This window comes from Pseudopodoces humilis, chromosome 8 (assembly GCF_049639895.1).
Source record: "Pseudopodoces humilis isolate 2021_Gansu_Grassland_sample_001 chromosome 8, ASM4963989v1, whole genome shotgun sequence".
Classification (NCBI taxonomy): Eukaryota; Metazoa; Chordata; class Aves; order Passeriformes; family Paridae; genus Pseudopodoces; species Pseudopodoces humilis.
This window is the reverse complement of record NC_142207.1, coordinates 19,072,673-19,086,886: the sequence shown is the minus strand read 5'-3', so window position 1 is coordinate 19,086,886 and position 14,214 is coordinate 19,072,673. Positions and strand designations below refer to the sequence as shown.

The 14,214-nt window shown below is 38.5% G+C and overlaps 3 protein-coding genes across 4 annotated transcripts in view; 2 read left to right on the top strand and 1 right to left on the bottom strand.

Moving 5' to 3' along the window:
* LRP2 (LDL receptor related protein 2) overlaps nt 1-1,878 on the top strand; it is a 115,649-nt gene extending 113,771 nt beyond the window's left edge. For both annotated transcript variants that reach the window (XM_088058931.1, XM_014249186.2), the window contains one exon: nt 369-1,878. In XM_088058931.1, the coding sequence (XP_087915057.1) occupies nt 369-530 (162 nt within the window). In that variant the 3' untranslated portion in view covers nt 531-1,878. The remainder of the gene's footprint in view (nt 1-368) is intronic.
* Nucleotides 1,879-3,978: 2,100 nt separating this feature from the next.
* DHRS9 (dehydrogenase/reductase 9) lies at nt 3,979-12,802 on the bottom strand. Its single transcript, XM_088058630.1, has 5 exons — nt 12,689-12,802; nt 8,307-8,637; nt 6,509-6,767; nt 5,110-5,273; nt 3,979-4,278 (listed from the first exon to the last, which is right to left on the bottom strand). The coding sequence occupies exons 1-5, from the start codon at nt 12,734-12,736 to the stop codon at nt 4,028-4,030; spliced, it is 1,053 nt and encodes a 350-aa protein (XP_087914756.1). The 5' UTR covers nt 12,737-12,802; the 3' UTR covers nt 3,979-4,027.
* Nucleotides 7,350-14,214, top strand: part of ABCB11 (ATP binding cassette subfamily B member 11) — a 49,973-nt gene continuing 43,108 nt past the window's right edge. Inside the window, exon 1 of the mRNA XM_088058627.1 lies at nt 7,350-7,400. The gene's annotated coding sequence lies outside the window, so the exon portion shown is untranslated. The remainder of the gene's footprint in view (nt 7,401-14,214) is intronic.

The following is a 14,214-nucleotide window of genomic DNA, read 5'->3' as shown; positions in this document are numbered from 1 at the left end:
TTCTGCTGCTATGTGGAACAGCACAGAAATTCCAGTCCAGGTTAAGGACTGAAGTGGTTGTAAGAGGTTAGCAAATATCATGCACAACAACAATGAGGTGTTGAGCAGACTCAGCTCAGGCAGCACAGCAGCTCCTGACATTAAAAATTAAAGTAGAAGTTCCAGTGAATAGAATAAGAATAGTATTGTTTTTACCCAGATGTACTGAGGTGAAATGAGTATTTCATTTTTTTACAGGTGGTGTTTTGCAGAAATAATTTACACCATGAAGTTTGACTTTAGGAATAATTATTTACTGTTTCTGAAAGTTAATGTTGGATGTATGGTGCATTAGAATGTAAGATTTGATTTTATGATTATTGTTTCAGATGGAAAAGGAGCAGCAACAGGACACAGAAAATGTCCCTACCCATTCTCCTTCACTGCCTCCCAAGATTATTCTGAAGAGAGACCAACCACTATCTTACACAGCAACAGAGGATACATTTAAAGACACCGCCAATCTTGTTAAAGAGGACTCTGTGGTATAACTAGGTAACTCATTTAGGGAAAATTAGACACATTCATTTGCACATATATTTTTTATAAACAGAAGAGTAAGGTTCACATTCAAATGCTTGATAAAAATATATACATCTCTTGGCCAGTGGCTGGAGATGTATGTTGAAACTATGCCTTGTTTTTTTGACAAATGCCAATTTCTATTTTTTTGAACAATTATTGTGATGTACTATATGTATATCTTTGCACTGAAGATGTCTGAAAGTAATGTTATAAATATATTGTACATTTGTAAATTTTTTTAAGATTATCTTGTTCAGTGATGTTGCTAGTAGAAATTTGTATAGAATTGATCATATATTTAGGGCTAAATTAATTATATAAATGCTTAAAACTAAAAAAAAAAAAAAAGAACCAAACAAGGCAAGGCCGTAGGAACATTACTGATTTACAGTGTCTTTAGGGTGTATCTTTTATAACAGCACCTTTTAAAACTTCTACTGGTGCTCAGGGCATCTTTGCCACCTATTTTATATAGTACTGTATATAAAAATGGGTATCCCTTTCTCTTGTGTCAAACAAAAGATGAGTCAATGCATCATTATTATGCTGAATAGTTACCTGTTCAAAATGCTGTACTTACAGTATTTTAATTGCCTGAGAAATTTTTCTCTTGGTCTATAAAACACACACTTTTCATCTAGGTCCCAATTAACTCAATTCCATTAATAGTGTTCCTTGGAAGACTGGATATATTTAGATTTTAGTGCCACAACTCCTTAATGAGCTTTTCTCTTGCTCATCAATGGAATACCTCTGTTCTTGGCTGGAGTCTCTGAAACTAATTTGTACTATGAAGTAGCTAGGTTTCTATAACAGCTTATTTCCGAACAGCAAAATATGAAAGATAATGGCTCATTTCAGAAATCCTTCAGGTTTTTTTTAATGTGAAAATTTAATTTTATTGACTATTTATTTTCTGAGGTGGATATTAATAGAAAGGGAAACAATTTCTACTAATGCAGTCTTTGTTGTTAACTGGTTGTTCCTATAACCTTCCATCAGAATATACTGTTGATCTTTTTAGCTCTTCTATTAATAGCCAAGATAGTTTCCACAGCATGAACCATTTGAGAAAATTCCAATTACAGGACCATGTTCTTCAGCATTCCTAGCTAGTTCCTACTCATATAAAAGATTCCTGAAGTCACAATTGTTGAGACTTTTGCTATTTGATTGTTTTATCTCTAAATTTTCAATATATATATACTATTTCTGGTTAGAATGCTTGTAATTAAATTGTAACATACTTTGATTAGAAAAGACAACTGTAAAATGATGCTGCTGAATAAGTCTAATAAACATTATTTTATCACATTCTTATTTCATAATTTGTGTTGAAGCTTTATGTACTTTTTTCAGTTGTGGAGACTTCAGTGCTCTTCGGGGTGAAAGCATTAATGCTTTAGATAAAGCTGAATAAGAATAGTGCTTACTGCTTCTCACAACTGTCTAAAGTTCTTCATGTAAGATGTTGTCTAGATGCTGACATTGTATCTCTGTAAGTGTGAAAGCTGCCCTATTACACATATTCAATAAACTGGCCCTTGAAACAGGAAACTTACTATTGAGAGACTGATAATCAAGATAGTATGGACATAAGTGATTAAAACCTTATTTCAATTAACTTTCATATTTGATGTCAGAATTTGATACTACTTTTTTCTTTAAGCACATTATGTGTTTTTAAAAGCATTTTTTCTGAGTGCATTAATGTAGAAAATTCTTTAGAGTCTGCAACACAGCAGACACATCTGTGAGAATTTCTTGGAGATGCAAGGCACTGTTCTTAAGGAAAGGATTCACAAGGTTTTTTAAAGGGAGAAGGCAGGGCTGACCCTTCCAAAAGACTTGCCTGCAGTTGCATACCACAGGAAAAAGTAGTGTCAATTTTGAAAATAGTCTTTGTCAACTCAAAGATTTAAAACTAATGTTGGTGAAAACTGCTAATATGTCAGCCATATATCAGAAATACATTTTTTTCCCCTGCAATAATTTTAACTTTTCAGATATGGAAGAAAACAGTCCCTGGGTTACTCTGTAGTTATATATAGTATGTAGGTTTGGTTGTTTAGTGTATCTATGCTGAAGGATTCCTAAGCTTCAACTGGGACTCGTCCTCTCAGTAGCATAGCTACTGAGTACCCTTCTAATTATGTATCCTTCATCAGTGTACCCTTCTGATTTGTAAAATTGAAGGTTTGGTACTTCGTGCAACAAAAGTTTTAGATTATACTCATAACTTCATCTTTCACTTGTATTCTTTTTCTTTTACCAGAACAGTCCCTGCTTGAATTCTTAAATTTTGGACTCTGTTTCAAAGAAAGCTGATTTTTAGAGATTACAACTGTCTGTAATCTGCAACTCTAGGGCTGACAAATTATACCATTATTTTTTTATGTGCATTCTTTTTAAAGCTGCTAGGCCAGATAGAAAGATTTCTCTGTCTGCAGGTATTTATTGTGAAATTAAGTAAAATAAATTTATTCTTTAAGCCATTTGTTAGAGAATAGAACTTCAATGAGATACTTAAAGGTTAGTAACACTTTTTACATACTGTCCTTTTTTTGCATATTGCAAATACACACACATGCCCTCTCACACAGTGATGAAACTCCTTTTCTTATGTTTGGAGTTCTGACCTGCACATGGTATTTTTTTAAGCTTAATTGAATTGCACATTAATGATTAATCACCAGCACAGGACTTTAGCAAATAAAACCTTTACCCCTTCAATTTTAATATCTCTAGGAGCACCAATTTGTGAGCCTCTGGCCAACAGCTTAAGAGATAGAAATAGTGTATAAAAGGCACAGTAGCCTCTATTAATGTTCTGTCATTTTGAACACATTCTGTACAACTGAAAGAATTTGCTATAGCCTACACTGATGACTTCTTTTGATAAGTAAAATAATAATACTTTAAACTTGCAAAACACACTGAGGATAAAAGAAATATGAACACATATTGGTTTTGTATTTTCCCCATAAACCATACTAATATTAGGAAGAAAGTTAAAATATGCATTTCAATCTGCTTGCATAGAGCAGTAGAGTTTTGATTTTCCCTAGAATTGCATTTCTGTAAAATTGCTTGTGTTTTTTTTCTGCAGAACTGAATAATCAAGTGGTCAGATACTATAATTGTAATTTCTGGAATATTCTGCACTAGCTGGACTTTGTTATTATTTGACTTCATGTCTTGAGTGAATAGTATTAACTAGCTTTGTAGCTGAAAATTTTATGAATGCAGATCCTATAGAGATATAATTTCTGAGCAACAGCCTTCAAAAACATGGCTGGATTCAAGCCTACCTGTGAACCCAGAATTTCAGGTAAGATGGGATGAGGGATGGAGAAAGTGTCTTCTGAAAAGAATTTTAACAGTCTAGTAACTGGTAAAGAAGAGGACATCTAGTTTTAATAGGATAAATATTTATTTCTGCACAGCTGACACTGTTTTAATACTAGACATTAATTAGCACTCCATGAACTGGTCTCCCGCTCACTGCTGGGGCTGGAAATGTAATACGCAACAACATGTCTGACAAACAGCTTGGGGCATAGGAGAGAAACAGCCAGAAGAACTTTGCATCCCATCCAGCTCTGTATCGTGTCCTGGGGTACCTTGCTATCAGGGCATGTTCCATGCATTTTATGACATTAGAAATATCATAGTCACACAGTCTTTTCACTGATGATCTTTGGGCTTTTATATCTGTAAACAAAAAAATAAACCTGAAAGCATTTATATGCAGCATCTCTGCGAGAGTGTTCTTTATAGCCAAAGGTTTGGCTACAGCTTCAAGCTTGCTTTAAACTACTGTCTTGAGTGCTGAGAGCAGTATAGCTACAGCAAAGCAGAGACAATAAAGGCTGCAAAACACCCAGAAGTCCAATAAGCCAAAACCTTCCTAGCCCATACTGTGAAGGCAGATGTTCCATACAGTATGTCCTGTTTCACACTGCTCTAACTTTTCAGATACCACTAAGCAATAAACACATATGGTCATAGCAGCTCATTCCCACTGGGCATCCTGCTTTTAAGTATTGAGGGACTAAGAAAGGTAGTATGACCTCATATCCCGCCAGTCTCATGTATGAACTAGTATCTCAGGCCTCATCTAACATACACACAGTGAAGAACAGTCAGTAATGGGTCCTTAATGAGCATTAAAAATATCTAGTAAATGTTCACAGAATCACAGATAGGTTGAGGTTGAAAGGGACCCCTGGCACCAAGCCCCACTACTGAAACTGGGTCACCTAGACCAGGTTGCCCAGGACATGTCCAGATGGTTTTGAATATCTCCAAAGATGGGGACTCCACAACTGCCCTGGGCAACCTGTGCTAGTCCTCAGTCACCCTCACACTGAGATGTTCAGCAGGAAACATCCTGTGTTTCAGCCTGTGCCCATTGCCTTGAATCCTATCCCTGGACAACACTAAAAAGGGCTTGGATCTGTTGTCTTTACAGCCTCAGTTCAGATATTTATATATGTTGATAATATCCCCCCTGACATTTCATACAGTATTTTTTCTACTTACATTCAACTAAGTATTTTTCTCCGTAGGAGTCCCTGATCTCAGGAGTCAGTCTGTTCCAAAGTTTGAAGAGGTATTTCTCAATAATATCTGAATTAACTTCTTCTGCCTTAAAGAAACCATGCTCAACAATGCTTACTTTCACTCCAAAATGCTGCATTTCTATCCTAGAAGAAAAAAAACCAAAACACAATCATCTCCCTGACCACCCAATAATAGCACAGCTATGAATCATAAGTGAGTTGAAAATCTGTCACATGAATATTTGTGTCTTTGATTCTTATCTTCATATATCAGAATTATTTTGAAATGTTCAAATTAGCTTCATAGATAGCAGTGTAGTTGTCCTGTAAAAGCAGAGCAGACAACTGAGGGAAAAGAAAGCAGTGTCAAGTAGATTCATAACTCTGCGTGGTTTATGTTGGACTCACGCAAAGGTTGTAACAGCCAAGTGTATCTTAGCCATGTATTATCATACTGAAACTTTTGACAATTTCATATACTGTTGAATCATTTTAGTTCACAGCAACAGCAGATTATTAAAGTGTCTGAGAAAAACTAAAAGTGAAAAAAAATTTCAATTGGATTAGAATTTTATTCGCTATCCCATGGTTAAATGGCTGTGGTTAAATGATTAAATGTTAATGCAATAAAGGTTAGTGGGTTTCCTCGTAGTGTGGTTTCCTCTATGTAATTTTGAGTTGTAGTGCTACTGCTTTGGGGTAAAAATGCAATAAAAAAATGGGCAGCTCAAGAGACCCAGGCAGCCATGTTATACAGTGTGTAAAGGAATGGACCACATGTACATTAGCCATTAGTTTCTACTTCTTTGGGGTATATGCTTTCTTTAAGTAAGTACTCATAATGGTTTGAAACCAGCTTTCCTAGTCATTCTGGCTCATGAAGACTTGACTAAGGCCAGGCCTTAGCTTTCTAGAAGTACTACAGTACAACTTGTTTCAGCAGAGGGTGCTCAGCTCAATTTTCTGAAATTACAATTACTTTTGGTAGCATGGTTGCTGTCTGAGTTGTCCAGCTCAGATTGTTGTGAAGAATTAGAGCAAAATATACAGGCAATTATAACTTGCCCAAGAAACTGGATGTCTGACCAGGCTAAATTGTTGATTTACTTTAATGTATGCACTGGATTCACAGTGTGCCTGAAATCTGCACACTAACAACTTGTCTAGGATATGAAAATTTTAAAAGTGCAGTTCCTTGCTGGGTTTGTCCATAGTACTGGAGACTGAAATCTTAAAAAAGTGACCAGTCCTCTTATTTTCCTTTTCCCCTTTAGGCAAGGTTTCCAGAGAGGAATCAAAATGGGCAAATATACAGTCACCCTTCCTCAGCACATCTGGAATCTGTTCTTGGATTCTTGCATGTGTGTCTGGCTACTCACCGTAAGGTGTCAGAGAAAGCTTCCATGCCCCATCTGGACAGACTGTAGCCACCCCCTACTAAAGCCACGAAGCCTTTGGCATTAATGAGATTGACAACTCTTCCCTCAGCTTTTTTCAGAAGTGGCAGAAGCTTGAGTGTGATTTCAATCAATCCCAGCAGACTAACATTCAGGACTGAATGGAAATCTTCAATCCTCAGCCAGTCGGTGGGTCCAGCAGGTGCTGTTCCTTCAGCATAGCTCACCAAGCCAAAAAGCCCTAGGAGGAATGCACAACTGTTTATTTCAGGGCAATATCTTGCCCTGGAGTATCATGTGTGCATTGGGAACCAAGCACACAGTCTGCAAAGACATCAGTGAGATGAATACAGTTATCTGGGGTTTGCTTGGATGAGTTACTTTGTTCACCTCATAAAATTTGCTGAAGAACATGGGTAAACTGTTAAAGGAAAACTAGTTTATTTGGAGATGTGAGCCACCATGCTGGGCTTTATTATCCAGATCCACTCAAGTTTGCAGTCTCCTAATACACTTGTATTCTTGGGAAAATCAAATAGTCTACGTAGAAGTGGAGAGACTGATTTTTCTGGTTGGGGTCTAAAGGCCTGAACCAAATGTGCAGAATTAGTCAATGCTTCTGAAGATACTAGCTTAGCCCTGTGTATTGATAATACTGCTTTACTACCTTTATAAATTACTCGAGGAACTTTAGATAAATAGTGACGTTTCCAAGTTTGCTGAGGACAGCCTGTGCCTGAGGGGAGAGGCCGAAAGTCCAGCACTCAGCCTCCATAAAGAGCCTCACACCCTGAGGTGAAAGCATTTGCAGTGGCTATCCTGGCTGAGAATGTGTGGCTTTCTACAAGTTGGGAGCAAGAGCCTGCTAGAGGGGGTAAGTGCTAAAAATGTTGTTAAACTTGCTCTCAGTGTCTGCATTCAAGAATATTCATGATAATAAGGCCAAAAGCCTTTTACAAGCTTTGAGGAGAAAGTCCTGTGGTAGAAGATACATGTTTTGCTGGTTTAGGTACTTAATTTATTAATAAGCCTATTGAGTAGCTGGTATAACTGTGTGTTACTACTGGTAGTGAGAGTGCTGTGGTGCCCTTGGGTAGACTTTAGTCTGAGCTATGAGTGCTGATAAATGTGTATTGCCACATTTGAATATATTTACCATGCAGATCTTTCAGCACCCTTTGCCAAGCCCATCACTGAAGTCTCATAGGTATCCAAGAGTAAATTCTTCCCCTTTTACTGGAGTGCTGAGGTGTGTGATAGGGGTAGTAAGAGCTACCTATGTAACATCTCCAGGAAAACTGGCTGAAATTGCAAGTATTTAGCTGTTGCAGTCAGTGCAATTGTTTAGTACAATACAAATGTCAGACTTACCCAGGCATGCAAAAATATACTCTTCTGTTTACTAGAGGAGGGTTGTAGAGGCCCTGAATGAACCATTTTTAATTGAGTGGGCTGAATTTGTCAAGAAAATTTTCTGGTACCAGTTAGTACCTTCCTTCCACTGACATTCTTCAACTACACCACAAAGAGTTTGGAAAACACCCCTAGGAATGATCTGGTTTTAGCAGACCAAGCAAGTAGACTTTTAGGCACCCTGTTGGTGAAAACAATGGGCAGCATTGCTACAGAGAATATATTTGAACTGAGAAATAAGGAGTGAATGTGCTTCATCAGCAAGAGAAAAATGCCTCTGCAGTGAGTAGAGAGGCAATAGAACTTTTAGCTAGACCAGATTTGGCCATATTCAATCATTTTTCTGAGAAGCTGCCTTGTCACTTACCCTTGCCAGCTGTCTGTTCATTCACAAACACCACAGCCCTTGCAATGCTGTTGGAGTCTGCTAAGTTCAGATTCACTGTCTTCAGTGAGAGTGAAGAGCAGGACAGTAGCTCTTGGCTTCCTTTTTCTGTAGCACATGCAGCAATGACACAAAATCCCCTTTTGTCAAGCCATTTAGCCAGTGAGTTTCCAAGTCCAGTGTCACAGCCTGTTATGAAGACATGCTTTCCATTCAGGTTCCTCACTCTGTATTTGTCTCTGATGATCCAGTAAATGATAAGAGAAAGTATGGAAGCCAAAATTGCTATGTGCAGCAAGTCTGAAAGTGAGAGCTACAAGCAAATAGTTAATAGTAAATAGTTAATAAGTTAATGATATAGAAGTGCAATGAAGCAAATGTGCTCTGCCAGCCCTCCTGAAACACAACTCCTGTAAATGGCTTTGTTTCTAGTTGCAGCACTTCTGGACCACTGCATGTTAGGGGAGAGCAGGAACAGGAGCTTTAGCACAATGCAATCAGAAGCCATGAATAATGTGCACCTTGACAAAACCTTCTGTATTTTTTTTTTTCAATAGATTTTCCACTGTTTACAAGCTTTGCTGACTAGACTTTCTAGTCAGCTGTCCTTTAAGGACATTTCAGACTGAAAGGAATGACCTTATCAGTTCTGAAAGTTCTTTTTTTGTGGACATTGGTCATTGTTTATGGTGATACCAGAGAGAGAAATTCCCCTGGGAAAAAAGGATGTTTCTCTTTGACCACTTGTATGATGCTACCCAGGCTGCTTTTCTAATCTGTAACACAGAAGCAGAGTGACCCCAAGAACCACGCAAGAGAGGTGTAAGTTGCAGTGGTGGATCTGATGACTAATTTATGTGACTTATGTTGCATGACAGTGGGTGATTTGCTCTCTGCCCTTCAGACAAGGTAGCCTTTGGGGCAGTGCCTGAGTCTTCTGTCACTTGTTGCCTGTTTAGCAGTGATACACAGCACAGGAGAACATACCATATAGGAAGTGTGTTTGTATAAAGAAATGTGGAAATGCATGGAGATGTTGCCTTAAGGGGGGAAAAAAAAAGGCACAGAGGAAACTCAAGGTTTCCCCAAATTTTCCCTAACTCTGTTGGGGAGGATACTGTTTACTTATTACAAAATTTTTTGATAAATGTAGAATACAGTTTTTGCATCTAAACTCATGTTAATTGATTACTAGTTTTCTATTTTTATTTTGGTTTTTACAGGAACTAAACCAAATTAATTCATTAAAGAAAATATTTATGGGACATCCAATAAGTATATTACAGGCATCCTGTTAAGAGAAACTTTTTTGCAGTTCTAAGCAGTCACCTAGGTTCTAGGTACCTTCATATGTGTGGATAAGTAGACACCTCACCTTTAAAATTGACACTTTTAAAGGCTGATTTCTGTGTAACATTATTTCTATCTCAAGACATGAATATTAAAGGCAACTCAATGTATTAGGCCTGTTTGCTAGGGCAGATGTTGTTCTTGCTCCTACTGAGTTCATGGACTGATTTGCATTTATTCTGATCCTAAATTTTGCTGTCAGCTCACCAAGTAGATGTGAAGAAATCTCAGAATCTGACAGTGAATGAATGTTGAACTCTCATTAAATAATTAATCACTTACAAAGATAATAAAGTATAACAAGTGACAACATTCTTTACTACTTAATGATCTTTAATTGAGTGCCTCAGTAGGCATCAATATGAACTTCTGAGCTATTGACTAATGGTCTCTGATTTTAAAACATTAAGCAAATATATACATGTAAGAGTTTTCTTCTCCTTCCACTGCAGTTTACAGGAGAGCTTTCACTGAATTTTTGGGATGTTTGCACTACTTGTTTTAGTGGCCCATCTCACTGTTTTGAGGTTGATGTAATCAGCTCTCTAGCTCAGGTACCTTGCTTAGACACTTGGCTTTCTTGTTGTGAATGTCCCTGTTAAATTTGACAAGCATTGCAGCATTCCTGAATGTGTGCACTTTGAAATCATCTTTGTAATTTTGCTCTGTGTTGGTGACATTTATTTTCTGAGAGGACTCAGAGAGTGCTCTGACGAAGTGTCACTACAACTATGTGAAAGCACTCAGGCTAATGAAGGTTTCTGTGATGTGAAACAAAGTCTGAGAATGTTGCAGCAGCTGATCATAGATTCTTCCGGTCCATTTGCAGTGATGAACCAGGTAGTGACATTTCCCTTAACTACCCATTTAGAATTTGGAGTAGAGCTAGGCACAAAAAGCATGAGGAGTTGCTATCAAGCAGGCTCTGGTAACACCATGCCACTAAATGCCAGCAAGCTAGTGCAGTGATATATATACATAACTTTAGGACTCAAATTTCCCTTTTTCCAATACAAAATTAAATTAGAGTTTTAGGCAAACAATTAACCTAATTGAAAACAGGACCTGTAAATCACATCTTTCTTTCTTGGCTATGCTGTAGGGAGGAGGCAGTGGGCAGTGAACTTGCACTTCTGGAAAGCAAGTTAAATTTGAAACTGGGTTCTACAGATAAGTCCTGGCCAGGACACCAACCTGGATTCTGTAAGTAAAACACCTGGGATTGCTCTGGTCAGTGTTGGCCAGTGTGTTTATATAGCAACAATTGGCACAGAAGCTCTAGGGGCTCTATTGGCACAGTAAGACAAAAGGCTCTAGGGGAGACAGCTGAGAGAGCACTGTAGAGTCCCCATTGCTCTTCTTTTACTTGTCAGCCCTGGACCAGTGTTACTAAGTCTGTAATTTCTAACTGCCTAGCTCTTGCCATGTGCTAGTGCTCCTTCTCCAGTAACACAATGACCTGAGCATCATGGTAGGTTTTGCTCTGCTGGAGCCTTCTGCCACTATGTATTCTGCTAGATAATGTCATTATTGCTGGAAGGAGCCTGGGGTCAGGACCAAGAGAAACAGTCTCAGCTAAAGTTTTCTTTTGAGAAAATGCTCTAATTCTGTGAATGTACAGTGTTATCCAAAATATCTCGTTTGATAATTGTGAAGTTCTACAACAGCCAAAAAACAGCCACCTGGCTTCCAAGATCATATCAATTTTAAAACAGCTACATGGAGTGGCAAACAGTTCATTTCCAGAGAAAATATCAGCACAATATTTCAAGAGTATTGATGTATCTTCATAAATATTGAATTTGGATTAATAATGTAGCCAGTAAATAGCTAAAGGCAAATTCTATTTTCCATCAAACTTTGATATTTGCCTGGCAAATTGAGAACTTGTGTGATAGAGCTTGGCTTCTCATGCCTACACGTGTGTCATTATAAAAGCAATTGATTTTAGAGAAAAGCAGCATGACTGCATTGAGAGCCCTCTAACATCCCTAGAAGACTGAGTGAAGTACAGCATCCCTCTACTTCTCTGCACTAAAGGAAACTGAAGCACATAGACCCCATATCAAAGGAGGGTGTTAATGATTTACTCCCAGCAAGTTTGCTTATACCAAAGAATTTCAGGCTGGGGTGAAATCTGTGGCCTGTGTATGCTTTGGGGCCCTTCACCCCCCACTGTGCGAAACTCCAGAAGTCAGTGCTCTGCAGTAGGCAGAGTGACCTGCCAGCCATCCTGAGGAAGAATTGCCAATGGAAAATTTGGCACTGTGGTTCTTCAGAATGAGCACATAACACTAAGTGGAAGGTTAGACATATCAGGCAGTGCACTGAAAGATCATCTAACAGCTCTCCAGAGTCACCCTTCCATAGCTACAAACTTCTCGTTTTCAGTTAATTATTTGAACAAATAGGCAGTCATGGAACATTAGATCTCTTAGTCTTAGGTGAGCTATTCCTGCACATGCAGAGCTTTGCACTTCTGTTTCATGGAAAAGGAGTGTGTTTTTGTATGCTGTGTAAATATATCAGTGTGATAATTTGGTTTGGTGGTCAATGGATAATTTAAGATCTTTATTAATATGTCATCTGAAAAGAAATACACCTCCAAACTCTCTTACACATAATTTTGTAGGGAGATGAGTGTAGTCTAGTACAGTGTGTTTTCGGCATGATTGTATCTTCTTTGTATGGCTTGCACTTCATATTTTTACCACAGCATCATAAAAGCCCCAGGAAAACCAAACCATTTAAAATCTTAGGTCACTGACCCAGTATTTGAAAATTGAAGTAGGGAAAGATTCCATATGTTGGGAGGAACATTTCTTAGTTAGAATTTTATTCAGACCCTGTAGGTGTTAAGATAAGCAACAATTGTTAAAATTACTCTAGAAAGGAAGGGAATGCATGTTCTCTTATCTGTGCACTAGAAAACAAATGCTTAGCTCTCTTAGATATCCTGCGAATGCATATGATAGGTACTACTCACTATAATAATAGACACAAATTCTACTCACATTCTGGGGAGACATCTGTAAGTTCAGCCTATACCTCCAGGTGCTCATGAGATGCCTTCACCAGTTATTTCCAGTGTCAGAACATAGAAACAAACTTGTGCACCAAGACATGCATGTTGGTTAAAAAAGAAATAATCTCATAATCTGTGTCTGGTACTTTCCTGATTGATGCACATCAGCAGGGCCCCTCTTCCTGCTATTGCTAATGACTTGTACTGTGATCTGTCTATTTTAGGGGATGTACTTGGTATTAATCTTCTGGCTGTGCTCTGTGCCTCCCTCACCCACCTATGTCGTATAAGCATTGCAAGCTATATATAGTGATTTAAAGAGCCTGGGGGCCTGTCAAGGCTCATTAAGGAGAACTAATCTACTGATCTGAAAGGACTGATCTGTGCTTTGTCTTGAAATCAGCAGGAGTCCTTCTGTTGATTTAATAGGGCTTGCTTCAGACTTCCCACTTTTCTCTTGCATGTGAATGAGTTATTGTTGATGTGACTTAATCTTTTAAGATATCTCTTTATGTATGAAAACTGTCAGGGATGAAATTATTTTTATTAGTCTAGGGCAGTTTTTTGATACTAGGAGCAAACCAATTTCAGTGTTTCTCAAATAAATGCTCAAATACTACAAATTATACAAACAGAATCTCTAAAGTTTGAATGGGCACAGATGCTAACATGTGATTGTTGGGTGTCTTGTTTGCCTAATCTTTGGCCCAGAGTCTGGTGGGCACTTTTGATCCAGCTCTGAGTACTACTGCACAAACGTGGCAGCAGAATTTCTTTTCCCTTCACATATCTCTTCACTCACAGTGCTGTGCAGTGCCAGGTGCAGCAGTAAGCGAGGAGGCTTGGGCAAAGACCATTCTCAACAGCAAAATGAATGAACAAGATTTTTTGTGAAAATTGATTTGAAACTAACTGAATGAGCAGGAAATTAAAATTGAGGAAACCAAGTAAAGTGGTAGGGTGGAGCTGGAAATTATCTTGTCCATACAATTGAGTGGATGATGGCAATGGCAGCCTGTCTCAGTCTGGCTGATGACACATGGTCTGGCTGGTCCCTGACAAGAGCTGCAGAGTTGTTAGTTCATCCACTGCATGATGGGCAGCTCCTCTCCCCCAGTTTCTCTCCCTGCTCCCTTTGGCTTGGGCCTGGAAATTCTTGCTTCTTTTGCCACTCTTGAGTGCCGCAAGCTACTGTGTTGGTTTTTACTGTACTTCAGCACTCTTGGGGCAGTCAGGAGGTGCATGCATCTTGCTGGGGTTGTGGGGTTCAACAGGTGGTGGGATTTCCTCTCCAGGACAAGCCTGGCAGAAGTGCCTGCATAGCCCTGTCTGGCCTGATTCTAATGAAAAGCCTTACAGTGTGGTTGCAATGACCACAGAACAACACTCCACCAGCATGCAAAGCCTATCACAGGGAAACGCTGCTCAATCAGTGTCAGGTCAGGGGTCCAGGTATTGAGGGTAGCAATCCTTTGCCATGCAAATGTAGGAGAGAAAAACATAAAAGGAGTTTCT